At 47.2% G+C, this 16740-nt stretch overlaps 1 protein-coding gene across 3 annotated transcripts; it reads right to left on the bottom strand.

Annotated features, from left to right (window-relative positions):
• Positions 1–3442: 3442 nt before the first annotated feature.
• On the bottom strand, positions 3443–14466 carry LOC127004327 (uncharacterized). Of its 3 annotated transcripts, none has more exons than XM_050871875.1 (4): positions 14104–14466; positions 5491–5916; positions 4624–5289; positions 3443–4407 (listed from the first exon to the last, which is right to left on the bottom strand). In XM_050871875.1, exons 2-4 carry the CDS (start codon positions 5686–5688, stop codon positions 3598–3600), a joined length of 1674 nt encoding a protein of 557 aa, XP_050727832.1. In that variant the 5' UTR covers positions 5689–5916; positions 14104–14466; the 3' UTR covers positions 3443–3597. The 3 variants fall into 3 exon arrangements, with proteins under 3 accessions (XP_050727832.1, XP_050727831.1, XP_050727833.1); XM_050871874.1 differs by having other exon boundaries at positions 14208–14466; XM_050871876.1 differs by lacking the exon at positions 14104–14466 and adding an exon at positions 10776–10803.
• Between the last annotated feature and the right edge of the window lie 2274 nt (positions 14467–16740).

Raw genomic sequence — 16740 nt, 5'->3', positions numbered from 1 at the left:
TGGGCTGTTTCGTGATCCTTGTTATAGATTTTAACGACCTCCGCACCCTGAACCGGGAAAATCACCCACCGGTTACTCTTCTCTGTGGCCTTGGGAAATAGTCGTAATGGGAGACAGAGACCTTTAAGAAGACGGATACAGAGATACAGAGAGATGCTAGTGATTGTTTTACACGGCTTCTGCACCTTGAACTGGAACAAAATTATCCATGAAAACCCGGTTACTCTTCTCTGAGGCCTTGGGAAATAGTCGTAATAGGAGACAGAGACCTTTAAAAATATGGACCTACTATATGGCTAGATATGTTCCGGATTTCTGTACTACATATAAATAAATAACCCTGATATGTCTTTTCATGGTAAATCAATACATCATAAACCTTTCAAACTGACCCCAATATCAATAAAGAAGAAAATAAATAAAGTGGGTGGAGAAGGGAGCGAGGATGAGGATAGCGGTTTCAGTACACAAAATTGAATAACCCTGATTTGTTATTTCATAGTCAATCAATCAATTATAAACCTTTCAAACTGACCCCAATAACTACAAAGAAAAAAATAAAGTGGGTGGAGGAGGGAGCGAGGATGAGGATAGCGGTTTCAGTACATTTAATTGAGTAACCCTGATTTGTCTTTTCATGGTAAATCAATACATCATAAAACTTCCAAACTGACCCCAATAACAATGAAGAGGAAAACATATACTTCGAGTGGATGAGGAGGAAGCGAGGAATTAAGGGGACAGGAACAGGAGGAGGACGTGCCGGGTGATTACAATCGGGGTCGTTAGATAAGGTAAGAAGGCTGATGATAAGGCCAAGCACAGTGTAATGATGGGATGCTTATCTCTCTTAGTTACAGCGTCCCCCCCCCCCCCCAACCTCCTCCCCCAGCGAGACCACCACCAGCATCTTTAAACGAGGTCTTTAAACTGCTCGTAAAAAATAATAATAAATAAATAAATACCTAAATGAAATAAAGAACTCTCGACCCTCCCAAGTCTTCATCAGTACTGAACATATTAACATTTTCGTGTCGTGTAAATGTAAATGTAAATAATAATAATAATAATAATAATAATAATAATAATAATAATAATAATAATAATAATAATAATAATAATAATAATAATAATAATAATGATAATAATAATAATAATAATAATAATAATGATAATAAATAAAATAAAATAAAATAAACTTCATAATTATTAGGAATTCTGAATATGTGAGTTGGTTTGTCACTTAGCGCGCGCACGCACACACACACACACACACACACACACACACACACCACACACACACACACACACACACACACTTCCCAGGACCGACTTTCTTTTTTATCAGCTTATCAGGAGTGGGTCAGATGAGGTTCCTTTTGGCAAGTGTCCCCATACAGCCGGACGGGCCACAACCTTCTCTGTACGTTACAATGAAGGCGAAAGGTTCATTGTATGGCTGCTGAAAAAATAAATACCTTAATCTAACTAATACAATAAATATTTTTTATAACAAAGGAGATCGCTCAAGGGCAACAAAAATAGTGTAGAAGAAAAAAAAAACGCCCTATGCCCCTCATTACTACCTTTCTTGTATCATTGAAGCCTTCCGTTGTCAACCTCGTAGGCCATTTGACAGTCTAAAGATGGGCTGCAAGGGTCCATATTCTTATACGTATCTGGCTCCCTTAATGTGCGACTATTTTCCAACGTCACAGAGAAGATTAACCGGGTTTTTATGGGTGATTTTCTAGTTCAGAGTGCGGAAGTCGTGTTAAACTATCGCTGGGATCACAAAATTATCCATGAAAACCCCAGCAACTTCTTCTACGAGGCGAACTAAGGTGCCTATAGACGTTTAAGAATACGGCACTTCAGTTCGCCTGTTTGAAAAGCCTCTCGTAGAAGCTGCTGCTGGGGTTTTCATGCACTGTTTTGTGATCCTGGTGATAGCTTTACGTGACTTCTGCATCTTCAACTGGAAAAAAATCACCCATGAAAGCCCGGTTAATTTTCTCTGTGGCCTTGGGAAATAGTCGTAATGGGAGCCAGATATGACTAACAATATGAGCATTACCCATTTACTAGGTACTGAGCGGGCGCGGAGACTGATAAGACATCCCTACGCAACTGTGCACAAATCTAAAGTGTAGAGAATGTTCTTGGCACAACGTCTTGGAATTATGACCAGACCTTTCGGCGCCCAGGCAAAATATTTGACACGGCTATCGTAAGAGTTATCGGCATTCCCAGGGGTAGTTTTATGACCCTGGTAGTAGTCTGGCCCTTCTTCTGTACCGTGAACCTAAAGAAACTCATAAGAACCCGACTGATCTTCGGGTCTGAGGACACCGACCCACTCTAGTTGCAATATCGATGTTCTGATTAACGATGTGATATAAAACTCACGTGACTCAGAGCATGTATGGCTATCTGGCTGAAGGGGGAGACACCCAACACATGTCTTGGGCGTTATTACATATATTGGGCGTACCTCAATGCCAGGGTGGCCATTTCCAGGGGTAGTTTTATGACTGGTGGTAGTCTGAGAACACACACACACACACACACACACACACACACACACACACACACACACACACACACACACACATACACACTTCCTGCTATACATAATACACACATGCTGGCGCTGTGTCATTACATTTTGCTACGTACGTCTCACACGGGAAACGTTTGAACTACCACATAGATACTTGTCTGAGTCACGACGAAACAGGAAATTCTAACACCGCGTAACCCTCGGGACGGGAAGAGCAAGGTCGGCATTCTTATAAACGCTTCCTTCTCTTACATCAATCACTTTTAAAGACCAAAATATGAGGCTAAACGCCTCCCCATGAGTGCTTCTTAACGTTCATGGTGCAGGAACCTTGTCACACTGCCACCAGGGTCATAAAACTACCCATGGAAATGCCCACAAATCTTACGAAAGCCTTGTGAAATATATGTGCTTGGGCGCCTAAGGGACCAGCGAGAGTTGGGATGCAGAAGAGAGATAGACTTGTTACCAGGATGGATCTGCCGCCTCTGAACTCTGGCCAGTTTTCTTGTGAACTGCAAAACAAAGGACTGTGTTTCCATACAGGTCTTGGACAAGTCATACAGTTTAGTATTCCCAAACGCTGCAGCTTCTCACACAGACTACTTCCTAAGGCCAAAAAGGATATTTATCGGGTTCTAATAAGTGTTTTCTCAGGTTCATGGTACAGAAGAAGGGTCAAACTACCGCCAGGGTCATAAAACTACTCCTGGAAATGCCTAAAATGCCTACGAAAGCCGTGTCAATTATGTGAGCTTGGGCGACGAAATGTTTAATATAATATTATTACCCCAGGAAGTCCTCCCCTAACATCCACTTCTTCACCGTCACTTGGCCCTCTAACCCGAATTGCATTTCTCTCAGTAATAAAACATGGCATTGTGATATCTTTTTACTCGTCTTTGATGCAAAAAACTCTTGCATCTCAATATCATCTCCAGTGTTGTGACATTGTAACACTGCACACTGCAACACATCATCATAGGAGGAACTTCTGCTGCTGGATACCATCATACATTTAGGTGGCCTCTTGTTTAGTCGTTTTCTGGCTCCTGAGTGAGCGACATTTTCTTTGCCATCAAGAGTTTGAACACGTCGGCAGTATCACCGATGAGATCATGAAGCAAATCGTTAGCAATGGCCTCCTTCACCTCCTTCTCTTCCTTTTTGAAGTCCTGCCACTGTGGGTCCTCCGCCTTCACCTCGGCCGCCGCTACGCCCACTACCAGCCTCCGCGCCGCCTCTCTCTCCCGCTGCGTGGAGAGCGAGGGGCTGTGGAAGACCTGCTGGCCACACAATTTCTCCTCCTTCTCGTCCTCGTCGTCCAGCATCAGTTTTATCACCTTGCTTTGTACTAGATGCACCGGGTACGTCGAGCACAGAGGCATCGAACGCGGGTACTGAGCGGCGCATTCAGACATCGTGGATTTGACTAGATTGAAAACTAATAACTTATTAAAACTTTTCCCACCGAAGTATATCACGCCACTATCGTCCCAGTTGCCACCGCTGTCTTCGTCGCCAAGGAAACACTTCCCAGCCACCTCAGTGACGCTTTCCGAGAACACACAAGCACGTATTATTTGCTCTACTTGGTACTGGGAACACTCGCGGGGGCCTTCATTTCCAGCGGCTTCGGGGGAGTGTTCTGCGGCGGGTTGGCAGTCCTCGGCGGCGGTGACTCCTTCTGGCGACGAGGAACCTGCCCCGTCGCTGTCCGCCGCCGCCCAGGGTGCTTTGCTGCTGTTGTTGTTGTTGTTGTTGTTGTTGCGAGGAGAGACGGGAAACACTTCTTCATACTTTTCCCCGCGCACTCTGCTACTCGCAAACTTCTGATCCCCGACCTGAGAAGTGAAAGAAAGCTGCGTCAACACGATTTACATAGAGAAAAAAAGTATATATGGAAGGGCGATGACACACACACACACACACACACACACACACACACACACACACACACACACACACACACACACATACTTTTTCACGACACTGATTTTAACATTTTGATCACCTGACGACCACAGACTTGTCTAGACTCTCTCTGAACAGTGCCTCACCTGGCAAGTCGCCCCGTAGGAGTAGAAGGCCGCCATGTTGTAGTACTCGAAGACATTCTCCAGCTCCGAGGGTTTCCACACATCTGGGCGTGGGCGTGGCGGCGCATCCTCCAGCTCGTCGTAGGCGTCCTTGGAGGGCGTGTCCAAGAGGTCGGCGTGGCGGCCCCGGGGACTGAGGTACTCCTTCAGCCAGTCAGTGTCGTCCGCTGCCGGGGCCAGGGTCACCACCTCCCCCTCGGCTCGCTGCCTGTCATACTCCAGCCTCTTCAGGTCAGCCTCGAGTTTGGCAGCGAAGGATTCCACGAGTGACGTCCTGCCGCCATGGCCCCTCACGTACCTGGCCACCCCGTCCTTCAGACTGACGCTGTCCTTGAGCGGGGTGTCACTCTCTTCAAGCTGCACCTCGCTCTCGGGAACGAGGCCGCCATTGACATAGCACGTTTTGTAAGGCTTCGGAGGAGCCCCGGGCTGCACGCTGGAGCCACGGGGAGCGAGGGCACTGCCTGGAGATCTCTGGGGCGGCGAGGCCTTGAGAGGACTCCCCGGGTGGGTGACGCGGGGCGGGGATGGCGCCGCATGTTGAGGCGGAGAGGCGGGGCAGGGCGCCGAGGCCGGGGCTGCGTCAGTCAACGCCACGGGGTTGACGTAGCAGTAGGGGTGCTCCACCTGCGGGGGAAAGGGAACGGTGAGACCAGAGACATTTTCAACGTCAATCTTCACCTGTAAGCACTGCATGTGCTCAACGATCTGGGTTCCCGTCTTTTTTTTTTTTTTACAACAAAGGAGGCAGCTCAGGGGCACACACAAAAAAAAAAATAATAAAAAAAAAGCCCGCTACTCTACGCTAAGAGTGTCGAGCCAGCCTACCTTATCACAGTCGAACCACGCGCCATCGTGTTCTTCCTGCCGCCTCCAGCACCCCGCCTTCAGGAACTCACACTGGAAGCACCCAACTAGGAGGAGTCTGGCCGATGAAGTCATGCGCTGAAAGGAGGCGAGCAGGGCGGAGGCCAACTGGGCGGGGGAGGCGGGCGGCCAGGCTTGGTCGGTGGTTGGCGGTGGCATGACAGCCCGGGCAGGTCATGGCTCAGCCAGGGGCGGACTCCTGTCGCTGACAAGTCCCGCAGCCGCCCACGGGCCCACAGACGAGGCGACGCCCTTACTCATGCTCGCACTCTCGTCCCTTGACTCACACAACATTTCATGTCAAGTGACCTACTTGGCTTGACGCTGGCACACGGCGGTGACAGCCACGGCACAGCGCAGCGTTGATCAGCCACTATGACCAAATGCCTGGAAAGGGAAGAATATTGACGTCAGTGGAGATGCTATCATTGCAGGAATTAATTGGTTTAGTACAAGAGCTGCACTGTGTATAGACTGTAATTATAGATGTGAGGTGATTACAAATAGGTAAGAATGGCTAGGTGAAAGGGAGGGACCGGATGGTGAGGTTCTCTAAACGTTACATTGGCGGGCGGGAGGGAGGGAGGTAGGGAGGCACATTCCGAGATAAGGCGATACGGAGGAGTTTGTTTAGTACCACTCCGACAAGCATTTCCTGAGTGAGTCACGAAACTTGACTCCTCTATCGCGTTACTCATCCCTCTGTCACCGTTAGGATACATGATATTCCCAACACACCAATACAGTAACTTAGCAGTCTTTCATCAACAAACTTATAAGCAAACCTTGAAAAGAAGTGGATCAGAAAAATAATAAAAAAATACATGCGTAGAGAAAAAAGATATGAGGAAGGAAGTTAAGTTATCTCATTAATTAAATCCCCTGCTGTCTCTGTACTCTTGCCCATCACTATTTTCTTCAAATCATTTATGCAAGAGTTAACCAGCATCTTCATTCTTTCATCCCCTCAGCTGGTAAACTCTGTAACAGCCTTCCTTCCTTCGTCTGTATTTCCTCCTGCTAGCTACGACTTAAACTCATTCAAGACGGGAGAACATCAAGACACCTCTCCACCCGGAACTGACCTCTCTTTTGGCGGGTAGTAAAGACAAGATGGGACAGTGAGGCGGGTAGTCGGAGGGAACCTAAGGTAATATGAGTCACAGGTTCAGCCGGTGCGGGGGGGAGCGAGGTGTTGGCTGGCTTGCACTCGTGGGAAAGATGAAACAAGTCCCCTTACTGGGTTACAAAGACCTTCAACGGGGAAACAAGAACTCGTGTAGTATTCTGATGTAGCTTATATTGTGAAGGAAAGCGGAATAGCAGTACTACACTGGACCTAACACCAAACCCAAAGCAAGCTAGGCCAACACCAACGAAAAAGAAAACAGCAGAATGTAATAACAAAGAGAAAAGAAGAACACAAGATAAACAATAAAACAGAGAAAACAAAAACAACAACAACAACTGCCTAGAGGCCCCATATCAAGTGGTTAAAACAAATGCGAGAATCCTATACAAAGCTACGCTGAAAAAAGACCACAGGCGTACGTACGTATAGTAATGTACACTGAAGGTTTTTATTTGGCGACGAAAACTGCTCATTACCGGCAAAAAAAATGGCCTTAGGAGTAGAAAATAAGTGTGATAACCGAACGGGGAGAGAGAGAGAGAGAGAGAGAGAGAGAGAGAGAGAGAGAGAGAGAGAGAGAGAGAGAGAGAGAGAATGACTAACTTGTACGACTTCCCGAGTGACACAAATGTAAGAAGGGAGAAAAAATGACACACACACACACACACACACACACACACACACACACACACATACACACACACAGGATTACATAATATTTTCGCCGCCTTACACCTACGAACGCTACAAAGAATAAAGAATGAATTAGTCCAGAGGTCGTAGATTCTCAAACCTTTCGAAGCTTACACACGCATTATCAAACGTTCGTGCTCCTGCTACGAACGTTTTCCAGGGCCACAGAGGAGCTACGTACGTCGGGTTCTCGTGAGTGCTTTCCCCGTTCACAGCGCGGAGGCCTTGCAAAACTATACCGCCAGACTCAGGAAACCACCACCCATTGAAACCCCGACAACAATAACTCCTGCGAGAGCCTTTGGAAATAGATGGAGTCACTAAGCCTTCGAAAAGTTTGATAATATCGATCTTACGCACCGTCACATTTGATAAGGCTTTTGTAGAGGTCGTGGGTTCATGGTTATGTCCATCGGCAGTTTTGTGAGCCAAGCGTTTTGTCCCTCCTAGCTATTTTTATTTATTACGTCAAGGGAGGCAAGGAACAAAAGCAGTAACAAAGGGGCCCGCCAGACGCTGCTCTAATAAAATAAAACAGAACGAGAGGTCAAGAGAGAGGTCAAAAGAGTAGGTGGAGCTTCCGAATATGACCCAAAAAACAGACTACAGTACAAGTTCAATCTCCCCACCCACCACCCCAGTCCCCTCAATCTCTCGCTCTCTTCAACGGGGTACAAGCTGTTTGTGAATCTTTAAAATCTCGCTGTGGTCTACCTCAGCACGGAGCGTCTTCGTTCGCCAACCAGCCTGAGGACTCCTGCCTGACGTTACGCTTCGGATTAAGGTCCATACTTTTAAACGCATCGGGCTCCCATTACAACGATTTCCCAAGGCCACAGAGAAGGTTAACCGGGTTCTCATGGGTGTTTTTCCCGTTCGAGGTGCAGAAGTCGGGTATAACTATCACCAGCATCACAAAAAACAGCTATTTCTGAGAGAGGCTTTTCAAACAGGGGAACAGATTAACCGGATTCTCATGGGTGTTTTTCCCGTTCGAGGTGCAGAAGTCGGGTAAAACTATCACAAGCATCACAAAAAAACAGCTACTTCTCAGAGAGCCTTTTCAAACAGAGGAACAGAGGCGCCGAAACGCTTAACAACAAGGGCTTCAACTTGCGTCATGTTCAGCAGAGACTTTTATATAGCTCGATACTCTTCCGCCTCTCACATCAACAGGTATTTCCAAACGCCGAGAAGATGAATAAATTAGGTTCTTGTGTGAGTGTTGTTGTTTTTTCGTGTTCATGGTATACAGAATTAAGCTTCGTTCTGTCCACTAGGTTTCCCGGCTGAAGTACAAGTGGCAGGCGTCCCTTAGCCTCGGCAAAGAAGACAGGGGCGGCATGCACGTGAGAGGCGCCGTCGACGGAGGTAAATATGAAGTCTTGAGTGACGGCCGCAGGAGAAGTAAAGATGGTGATAAAAAGATGATAAACAGAAGAGTGTCGTTGTGCCTTAAAGGAAAAAAGAGCGTTAGAGATTGATGATGAAAGGAAGAAGAGGGAGGAATTTGTCGTCATACTATGCTATACCGTCAGGGTCATGAAAATATACCGATGGAAAGGCTCACAACTCTTACGAAAGCCTTGTGAAATGTGTGTGTGTGCTTGGGCGCCATCATATTAACGCATTCACAGCAACAATTTCCAGAGGCCGTAAAGGAGATTATAACCAGGAAATCCTTTATCTAGTGCATGGACGGAGGATGTAGTTGACGTCTATATTATGATGTTTCTGTTGCTCCACTCATATTAGTAAAGCACACATTCCTTCACCGTGTAATGTACGAGTATTGTGCCCTAGTGGCATAATTTAAGTCTCCATTTCCTGGGACCTTCCTGTGAAAAGATAAAATTTAAATAATCAGTTTGGGCGCCTATACTAGCATGGAATTGAAGGAAATACGTATAGATTGATATATACATGGATAACTGGATACTGTGTGTGTGTGTGTGTGTGTGTGTGTGTGTGTGTGTGTGTGTGTGTGACCTTGGTATGCATAAATTATCACTGATAGAGAGAAGTTAAGCCAAATATGGTATTGACACTATACACTTTTGGGCACCTGTTCATGGCGGAGGAGGAAGAGGAGGAGGAGGAGGAGGAGGAGGCAATAAAGGCAGAGGAAAGGGTGATTAAAGGTGCCTAGTGTTGTGTATAGTGACTCCCTCCACCACCACCACCACCACTATTATCACCATTTCAACACCATCATCACCATTCCTTTCTTCACCTCCATATTTGGTTCAACACTTCCCTCTCTCCCCCTCTTTGACAGCCTCCCTTTCACTTCTCTCTCTCTCTCTCTCTCTCTCTCTCTCTCTCTCTCCTCACCTTTTCTCTCACGCATCGCTTCGTTCTCCTTTCGCCGTCCTAACTAACCTCTTATAGACTACTCTGGGAAGCTCTTCGTCACGAAAATACGGTTTGGTTGAGTTTCTGTTAAGGTTTGATGCTATTTTAATCTCTCTCTCTCTCTCTCTCTCTCTCTCTCTCTCTCTCTCTCTCTCTCTGATCACGGGGAGGAAACACCTTGCATGATTATAAAGAAAAAAAAAGAATTGAGCAGGTATGCCCACGCACGTGCCTAAACACACACACATACACACACACACACACACACACAGTCGCGGTTTAAACCGAATTCTATCTTGCAAAAATAACCTGAGCAATTCATTCGTAGCAGGTTTTGGAGACTGAGTGCACTGGAAACCCAACTAACTGCTCACAGAATTCTCTCAGCCTAACTGTCAACGCCACATTACTTGAGAGGTGCGGGAACATACACATTAAGAATAACAGTAATGAGCATGTGATGAAAGCGATCGACTCCTTCAAACACAACACCAGCGACACTCAAAACAATACTAGTTGATTACACGAAAGGAACACAACTATACCTACTTGCTTTTCTCAGCCTCAAAACACGAATTCTAGCTTGAAAAAATAATATAAGCAATTCGTAGCAGCTTTAGGAGATTGACAACACTGGAAACACAAACAACTACTTACTTTTCTCAGCACCCCCAAAAAAACGAATTATGGGTTTGCAAAAATAATCAAAACAATTCACACACACACACACACACACACACACACACACACACACACACACACACACAAACACACACGGACACACACACTATCTATTATCTATCTATATATCAGTCTATACTTATATTTCCCTTCATTACATGCTGGTATAGGCGGCCACACACACACACACACATCACTACCACCCGAGGCAAACGTACACTCGTATTATTAAACGTTTTGGGGCTATTGTTATGAACGTTTTTTGAACGCACAGAGGAGTCACATCGGATACACATCACAATATGAGAGAAAATTAGTAACCGTATCACAACTCCACCGATATTCACGACACTACAACTGGCCACTTGCATATCACCACCACCACCTTCACCGCCGCAGGAGACACCACCTCCACAACTACTGAAGCCAGGCGGACGGCGGTGGTAACATGTGCCCCTCCCTTCCATCTTGCGCCCCCCACCCCCACTCCCCCACAACCCCCGTTACGACTACTACACATTCACCGCTGACTATACGAAGAAGGCAAGGCAGGAATGACGCGAGAGATAGTGTGTGTATGTGTATGTGTGTGTGTGTGTGTGTGTGAGCCCGAAGCTTATACATTACACTTCGCAGAGAGAGAGAGAGAGAGAGAGAGAGAGAGAGAGAGAGAGAGAGAGAGAGAGAGAGAGAGTTTTATTAATTTATACATTATACTGCCGGAAACTCACTGCGTCATGACACACACACACACACACACACACACACACACACACACACACACACACACAGCAGCAGCAGCAGCAGCCTTGCCTACCTTCACACCACTAACGATAATAGAGGAGGAGGAGGAGGAGGAGGAGGAGGAGAAAAGGAGGAGGAGGAAGCGAAGTTGAGAGAAGAGAAGAAAATGCAGCAACGTCCTTCACTGCTATATAGTGCCGATGTTCTCTCTCTCTCTCTCTCTCTCTCTCTCTCTCTCTCTCTCTCTCTCTCTCTCTCTCTCGGCGTATGGGCCTCGGTGACTGACTAATCGTTATCTAAATTCCCTGGAGGACCAATCTTATCACCTGAGGCGTTCAATCGATACGAAAACAAGTGGAGGAGGAGGAGGAGGAGGAGAAGAAGTAGGTAAAGGTAGGAAGGAAAGAAACATAGGAATACAAAAATAAAAAGAAAGCTAGAAGGGAAAAGGGAAGAGGAGGAGGAAGAAGAAAGAAGAGAAAGAAGGAGGAGGAAGAAGAGGTAAGTAAAGGTAGAGGAAATGGAAATAAAAATAGGATTACAATAATATAAACCAATCTATAGGAGGTGAAGGAAAAGACAGGGATTGAAATGATAGCCTGAACAACCTCCTCTATTCCCATCACGTTGCTAGGCCTTATATGTGGCGTGGAGGGGACGGGGAGGGCGAGCCAAGCCAAGCCATCCATATGTATTCCTTCTGGACTCTCAGCACGCGACAGTGTTCTGAAAGCTGCGAGTCGACCTCCTAGTCAGTGAGCAAAACAGATAGCGTCGTATTCTTCGTTACACATTTCGTCGCCCAAGCACACATATTTGACAAGGCTTTCGTATAGGAGTTTTAGGGGGCATTTCCAGGGGTAGTACTATGGGTCATCTGGTAGTTAGACCCTTCCTCTGTATCTCACGCCAACTATTTCCAAAGGCCAAAAAGAAGATCAATCGGGTTCTTGGTGCAGAGGAAGGGTCAGACTACCACCAGGGTCATCAAACTACTCCTGGAAATGCCCCCGACAACTCCTATGAAAACCGTGTCAAATAGGTGAGCTTGCTTGGGCGCCGAATTGTTGAAAGGAATATACCAATTATGACTATTTCCCGAGGCCACGGGGAAGATTAACCGGGTTTTCAAGGATGGGTGATTTTCCCGTTCATGGTGCAGAGGCAGTGCAAAAATATCACCAGGATCACAAAACAGTCCATGAAAAGCCCAGAAACTTCACGCACGAGAGGCTTTTCCAACAGGCGAACTGAGGCGTCGATACGCTTAAGAATACGGGCTTATTAAGAAGATTAACCGGGATTTCATGGGTGATTTTCCCGCTCATGGTGCAGAGGTCGTGTCAGACAATCCATGGAAAGCCCAGAAACTTCACGTACGAGAGGCTTTTCAAACAGGCAAACTGAGGCGTCGATACGTTTAAGAATACGGGCTTACTGAGAAGATTAACCGGGATCTCATGGGTGATTTTCCCGCTCATGACGCAGAGGTCGTGTAAAAATATCACCAACATCACAAAATAGTCAATGAAAAGCCCAGCAGCAACTTCTATGAGGGACTTTTCAAACAGGAGAACCGAGGCGCCGAGGTTTTTGAGACTACACAGACTAGAAGCTTTCACAGGCGATGACTCACCCCGCCGCGGCCTTCTCTTCCCATCCATCCAGCCTCCACCCTGGCGTGACCTCCCTGACCCCGCCGCCCCCTCGCACTCATCTCAAAGACACCTGCATTTAGTTTGACAGACGAACCATCAGCCAGACATATAGAAGGATAAAGCTAACACGATACCAAGATCTCTCTCTCTCTCTCTCCATAAAAGCGTTCAGCGTAGGGCAACAGATGATCTCTTCCTTGCGCAACAACCCTTACAACGAAAGGCTCTCATCTCTTAGCCTGTTCTATTGAGGAAAAGCGATCGAATGTTTCAAAATACTCATTACGAATGTGGGCAAATCCACAGTTTATGATCGATGACACGTTCCGAAGAAGAAATAATGCCACAAAACTTAGTAAACAAGTAAATTCAGACTGCACCATTTTTTCTTCACCAACGTTGTAGTGCGAGAAGGAATAAGCTCCCGCCCTCAGTGGTCCAGTGCAGTACGACCGAGTCATTTAAAAAACAGCTCGACCGACACTTCCGTCAAGTTAATATTCGCTAAAGTAGAAATTGAAATTCTTGGTGACATTCTATTGATGCAATTTTACTTAGGTTTAAGGATGGACCATCTGGTCTGGGCCATAGCGTCCGTGTGGTCAGAATATATATGTAAATCTGTGTAAATTTCTCTCATACATGTAAACTGGTAAATACGTGTGTGTGTGTGTGTGTGTGTGTGTGTGTGTGTGTGTGTGTGTGTGTGTGTGCGAGCAAATTTCACAAATGTCTGCCGCGGTGTGTCAGTCAATAGACCCAAGTCGCCCCCGCCACGCCCACGGGCCGCCCACACACACACACACACACACGCACACACATTTGCTTAATCTGGAACACGTCATTGGGTCTACCTTCGCGACGTGCATGCAGGACGAGGAAGTGAAGGGCGGCTCTCAATATATAATACGTGATAAAACAAATGTGCAGCCAACACCACCAACACCAACACTAACCACAGACTCGAGGAAGGCGTCAACAAAGCCTCGCCTCCGTAAGCACACGTAAACAATCGTGACTCACACATAAACGCATACCGAGGCAGAACTAAGTCTTTTTTTTCCCTCCAATTGTCACCCGGAGGAAATCAATCACTCGTGCGAATCAAAACCGCGGCTCCTCACTTCTTAAAAACATCACAGTCACACGTAAACAATTATGACTCACACATAACCGTATACCGAGGCAGAACCAAGTCTTTTTTTTCCCTCCAATTGTCACCCGCTGGAAATCAATCACTCATGCGAATCAAAACCGCGCCTCCTCAGTTCTGATATACATCACAATCACATGTAAACAATCATGACTCACACATTTAGGTATTGTTTTTTTTTCCTCCAAACGTCACCCGGAGGAAATCAATCACTCGTGGGAATCAAGACTGCGCTCCTCAGTTCTTACATCCCCATCCTCACCGTTCGGGAGAGTAATATATATCCTGCAATCCGTCCGTGGGGATAGACGGTTCGTAGGAGGCCGTGCAACGCGACACCACTAAGCCACTGCGGCGTTGAGACTGGCTCCGAGCACTTCGATGTGGCCGCCGCCTCCGCCTCCCTCACACACGGCAGCGAGGCGAGGCGCACAGTCAGTCAGTCATGCAGGAGATGTCCCACCAGGCGCTACACTCCCCGCATACACCCGCCAAGGCTACGAGCGGCGGCCCATTCCCGTGACTCTAACAGGACGTAGTAGAAGGGTTTAAATGCCCCGTACTACGCTCACTCATTCTGGGTTTTAAAAATGGCGGAGTGCGGTTGTCTGTGATCTTCCTCCCCCATCCCCGTCCTCTCTCCTCTCCCTTCCTTCCCTCCTTCCTCTCTCTCTCTCTCTCTCTCTCTCTCTCTCTCTCTCTCTCTCTCTCTCTCTCTCTCTCTCTCTCTCTCTCTCTCCACCCCTTCGGTTGCGTCGACTGGACTGGATGAATGCCGCCACACGAGCTTTCATTTTTCTCTTGCATTCGTTGTCTTTCGCTTCACAGTGCTCAAAGGGAACGGTTATATACTTAGATCTCTCGTCTTTAGAAATGAGAATATACTTTTACTGACCATTTCTTTGCGTATTATCAACCACACATGTTTGAGATATGCTAAATAAACTATATATCACCAATAGACGTCCGCGAGGAGACTATACTCTGAGGGAACTGGAAATGAGTGAGGGCGGTGAGGGAGAGAGGGGAGGATGGTGGAAGGTTAACAGGGAGAGAGAGGCGGGACCAAGGGCGTTATTCTCCGACGCATGCGACTCTTACAGTAACTATTTCCAAAGGCCGAAAAGAGGATTAACCAGGTTTTCATGAGGGGTTTTTCACGTCCATGGTAAAAAAGAAAGGTCAAGCTATCACCAGGGTCATTAAACTAGCCCTGAAAATGCACCAAACCCCTACGAAAACGGTGCCAAGTATGTGTAGGCACTGGAGGGTGGGAGTCAGCTAGGGAGGGGAAGTGTGGGTGCAGGAACTGAGGGACATCGCCATAGGAAACAGTCAATCTAAGTGCTGGCGGCTCACTATACTCATGACTTCCTCCGTCTCATACACAGCGAAGGAGGACGTCGATGCACGCCTAGAGAGAACGGACGACCACCACGACAGGACTTAAAAGACGGCAGTGGCGCGCGGTGGCGGTGTGGCCGGATGACCTCGCGCCATATACGACAACCAAACTACTTTACCCATATAAGCCCATTATGAGACTCGACAGGGCAGTGAAGGGACGCGTCAGCCGCTCATGGTGGAGTCGACACCGGGGAGCGACCTTCCTGCTACGGTCGTGATTTTGCCTCGAGGCCCAGGTGTTAGCGGTTCACGAGCCGCCGGGAAATCAGTGAAGTGGAGCAGGTGGCAGGGACGGGCGGGGAGGGGCGGGGAGCAGAGGATGCGGAGGGGAGATAGAGGAGGGAAGCGGTGCAGGGATGGGTTAGGAGAGGAGGGAAGGGGGTGTGGGAGAGAGACAGAGAAGGGAGGGGATGCAGGAAGGGGCTGGGAGGGGAGGCAGAGGAAGGAAGGGGTGATGGGACGAGAGGGAGAGGAGGGACGGGCTGAGAGGGGAGGGGTGAGGGGGTGCTGGACGTAACCTTGACGCATCGCCGGTGAGTCATGCACCTGAGTTGGCGGGGAGGTCGCTAAGCTATTTTCCTTTTTTTTTTTATATATATTTTTCCACGTTCGCCAGTGTTGCTATTCTCTTGCAAACGCTCACAGGAGGATTCTCTCACCGTGTAAAATAAACAATTCAACTCAACTCAACTCAACTCAGCTGCATGAACACGCAATGAGGATATATTAGAGCGGTTACCGAGGCAGCGAGCAACTGAGCGGCCAGCCAGGGCGTATGACACATCCCTCTCTTCCTCCGTCCACCCCCAGCCCAGCCATAGGACGTTTTCTGTGGCTAACAAGGCCAGTTATATAGGTAACACAGAAAGCAATGGTTTAAGAACGCTAGTCTGTTCCATGATGTAACCACCTCCCGTTGATCATGAAGTATGCACCTGGAATATTTTTTTATGACATCTACCTCCTCAAGGAGGCTGACCTCTGAGACACACATGCGATGTTTTCACGATCAACGGAACAGACCACAAAAATCTACCTCCAGTCACTCTTGCAGAACGTTAGGAAATATTTAACAGGAAGCCAGCAGCCTCCAGTGCGACCAGAGCCTGAATTCGTACGTGCTTATATTCAGCCTTGGTGGAGTCACATGTAAGACACGCCTGGCATAATTAATCTGGGATGGCAGACCAAAAAATACATAACATGGTTCTGCAGGCCATGGAAAGTTTAGGCGAAAGTTCACGTGATCAGTAAAACTAGATATTAAATAAATTTGGGAAGAGTAGAAAATTACCAACATAACGTGCAGCAATGAATACAGTGATGTTTGATTGAAATAATAATATCGTTGTAAATGATTTAACTAAGGATAGGGAAGATGTTTGCTA

This window comes from Eriocheir sinensis, chromosome 28, assembly GCF_024679095.1.
Source record: "Eriocheir sinensis breed Jianghai 21 chromosome 28, ASM2467909v1, whole genome shotgun sequence".
In the NCBI taxonomy this organism is placed as follows: domain Eukaryota; kingdom Metazoa; phylum Arthropoda; class Malacostraca; order Decapoda; family Varunidae; genus Eriocheir; species Eriocheir sinensis.
Note: the sequence above shows the minus strand (reverse complement) of the source record. Positions and strands in the feature narration are given on the sequence as shown.

Coding starts and splice junctions, on each gene's coding strand:
- LOC127004327 (XM_050871875.1), bottom strand. CDS start 5,688: ATGCCACCGCCAACCACCGACCAAGCCTGGCCGCCCGCCTCCCCCGCC. Junction 5,290..5,490: donor CGTGGTTCGACTGTGATAAG/GTAGGCTGGCTC, acceptor TTTCCCCCGCAG/GTGGAGCACCCCTACTGCTA. Junction 4,408..4,623: donor CCTACGGGGCGACTTGCCAG/GTGAGGCACTGT, acceptor TTCACTTCTCAG/GTCGGGGATCAGAAGTTTGC.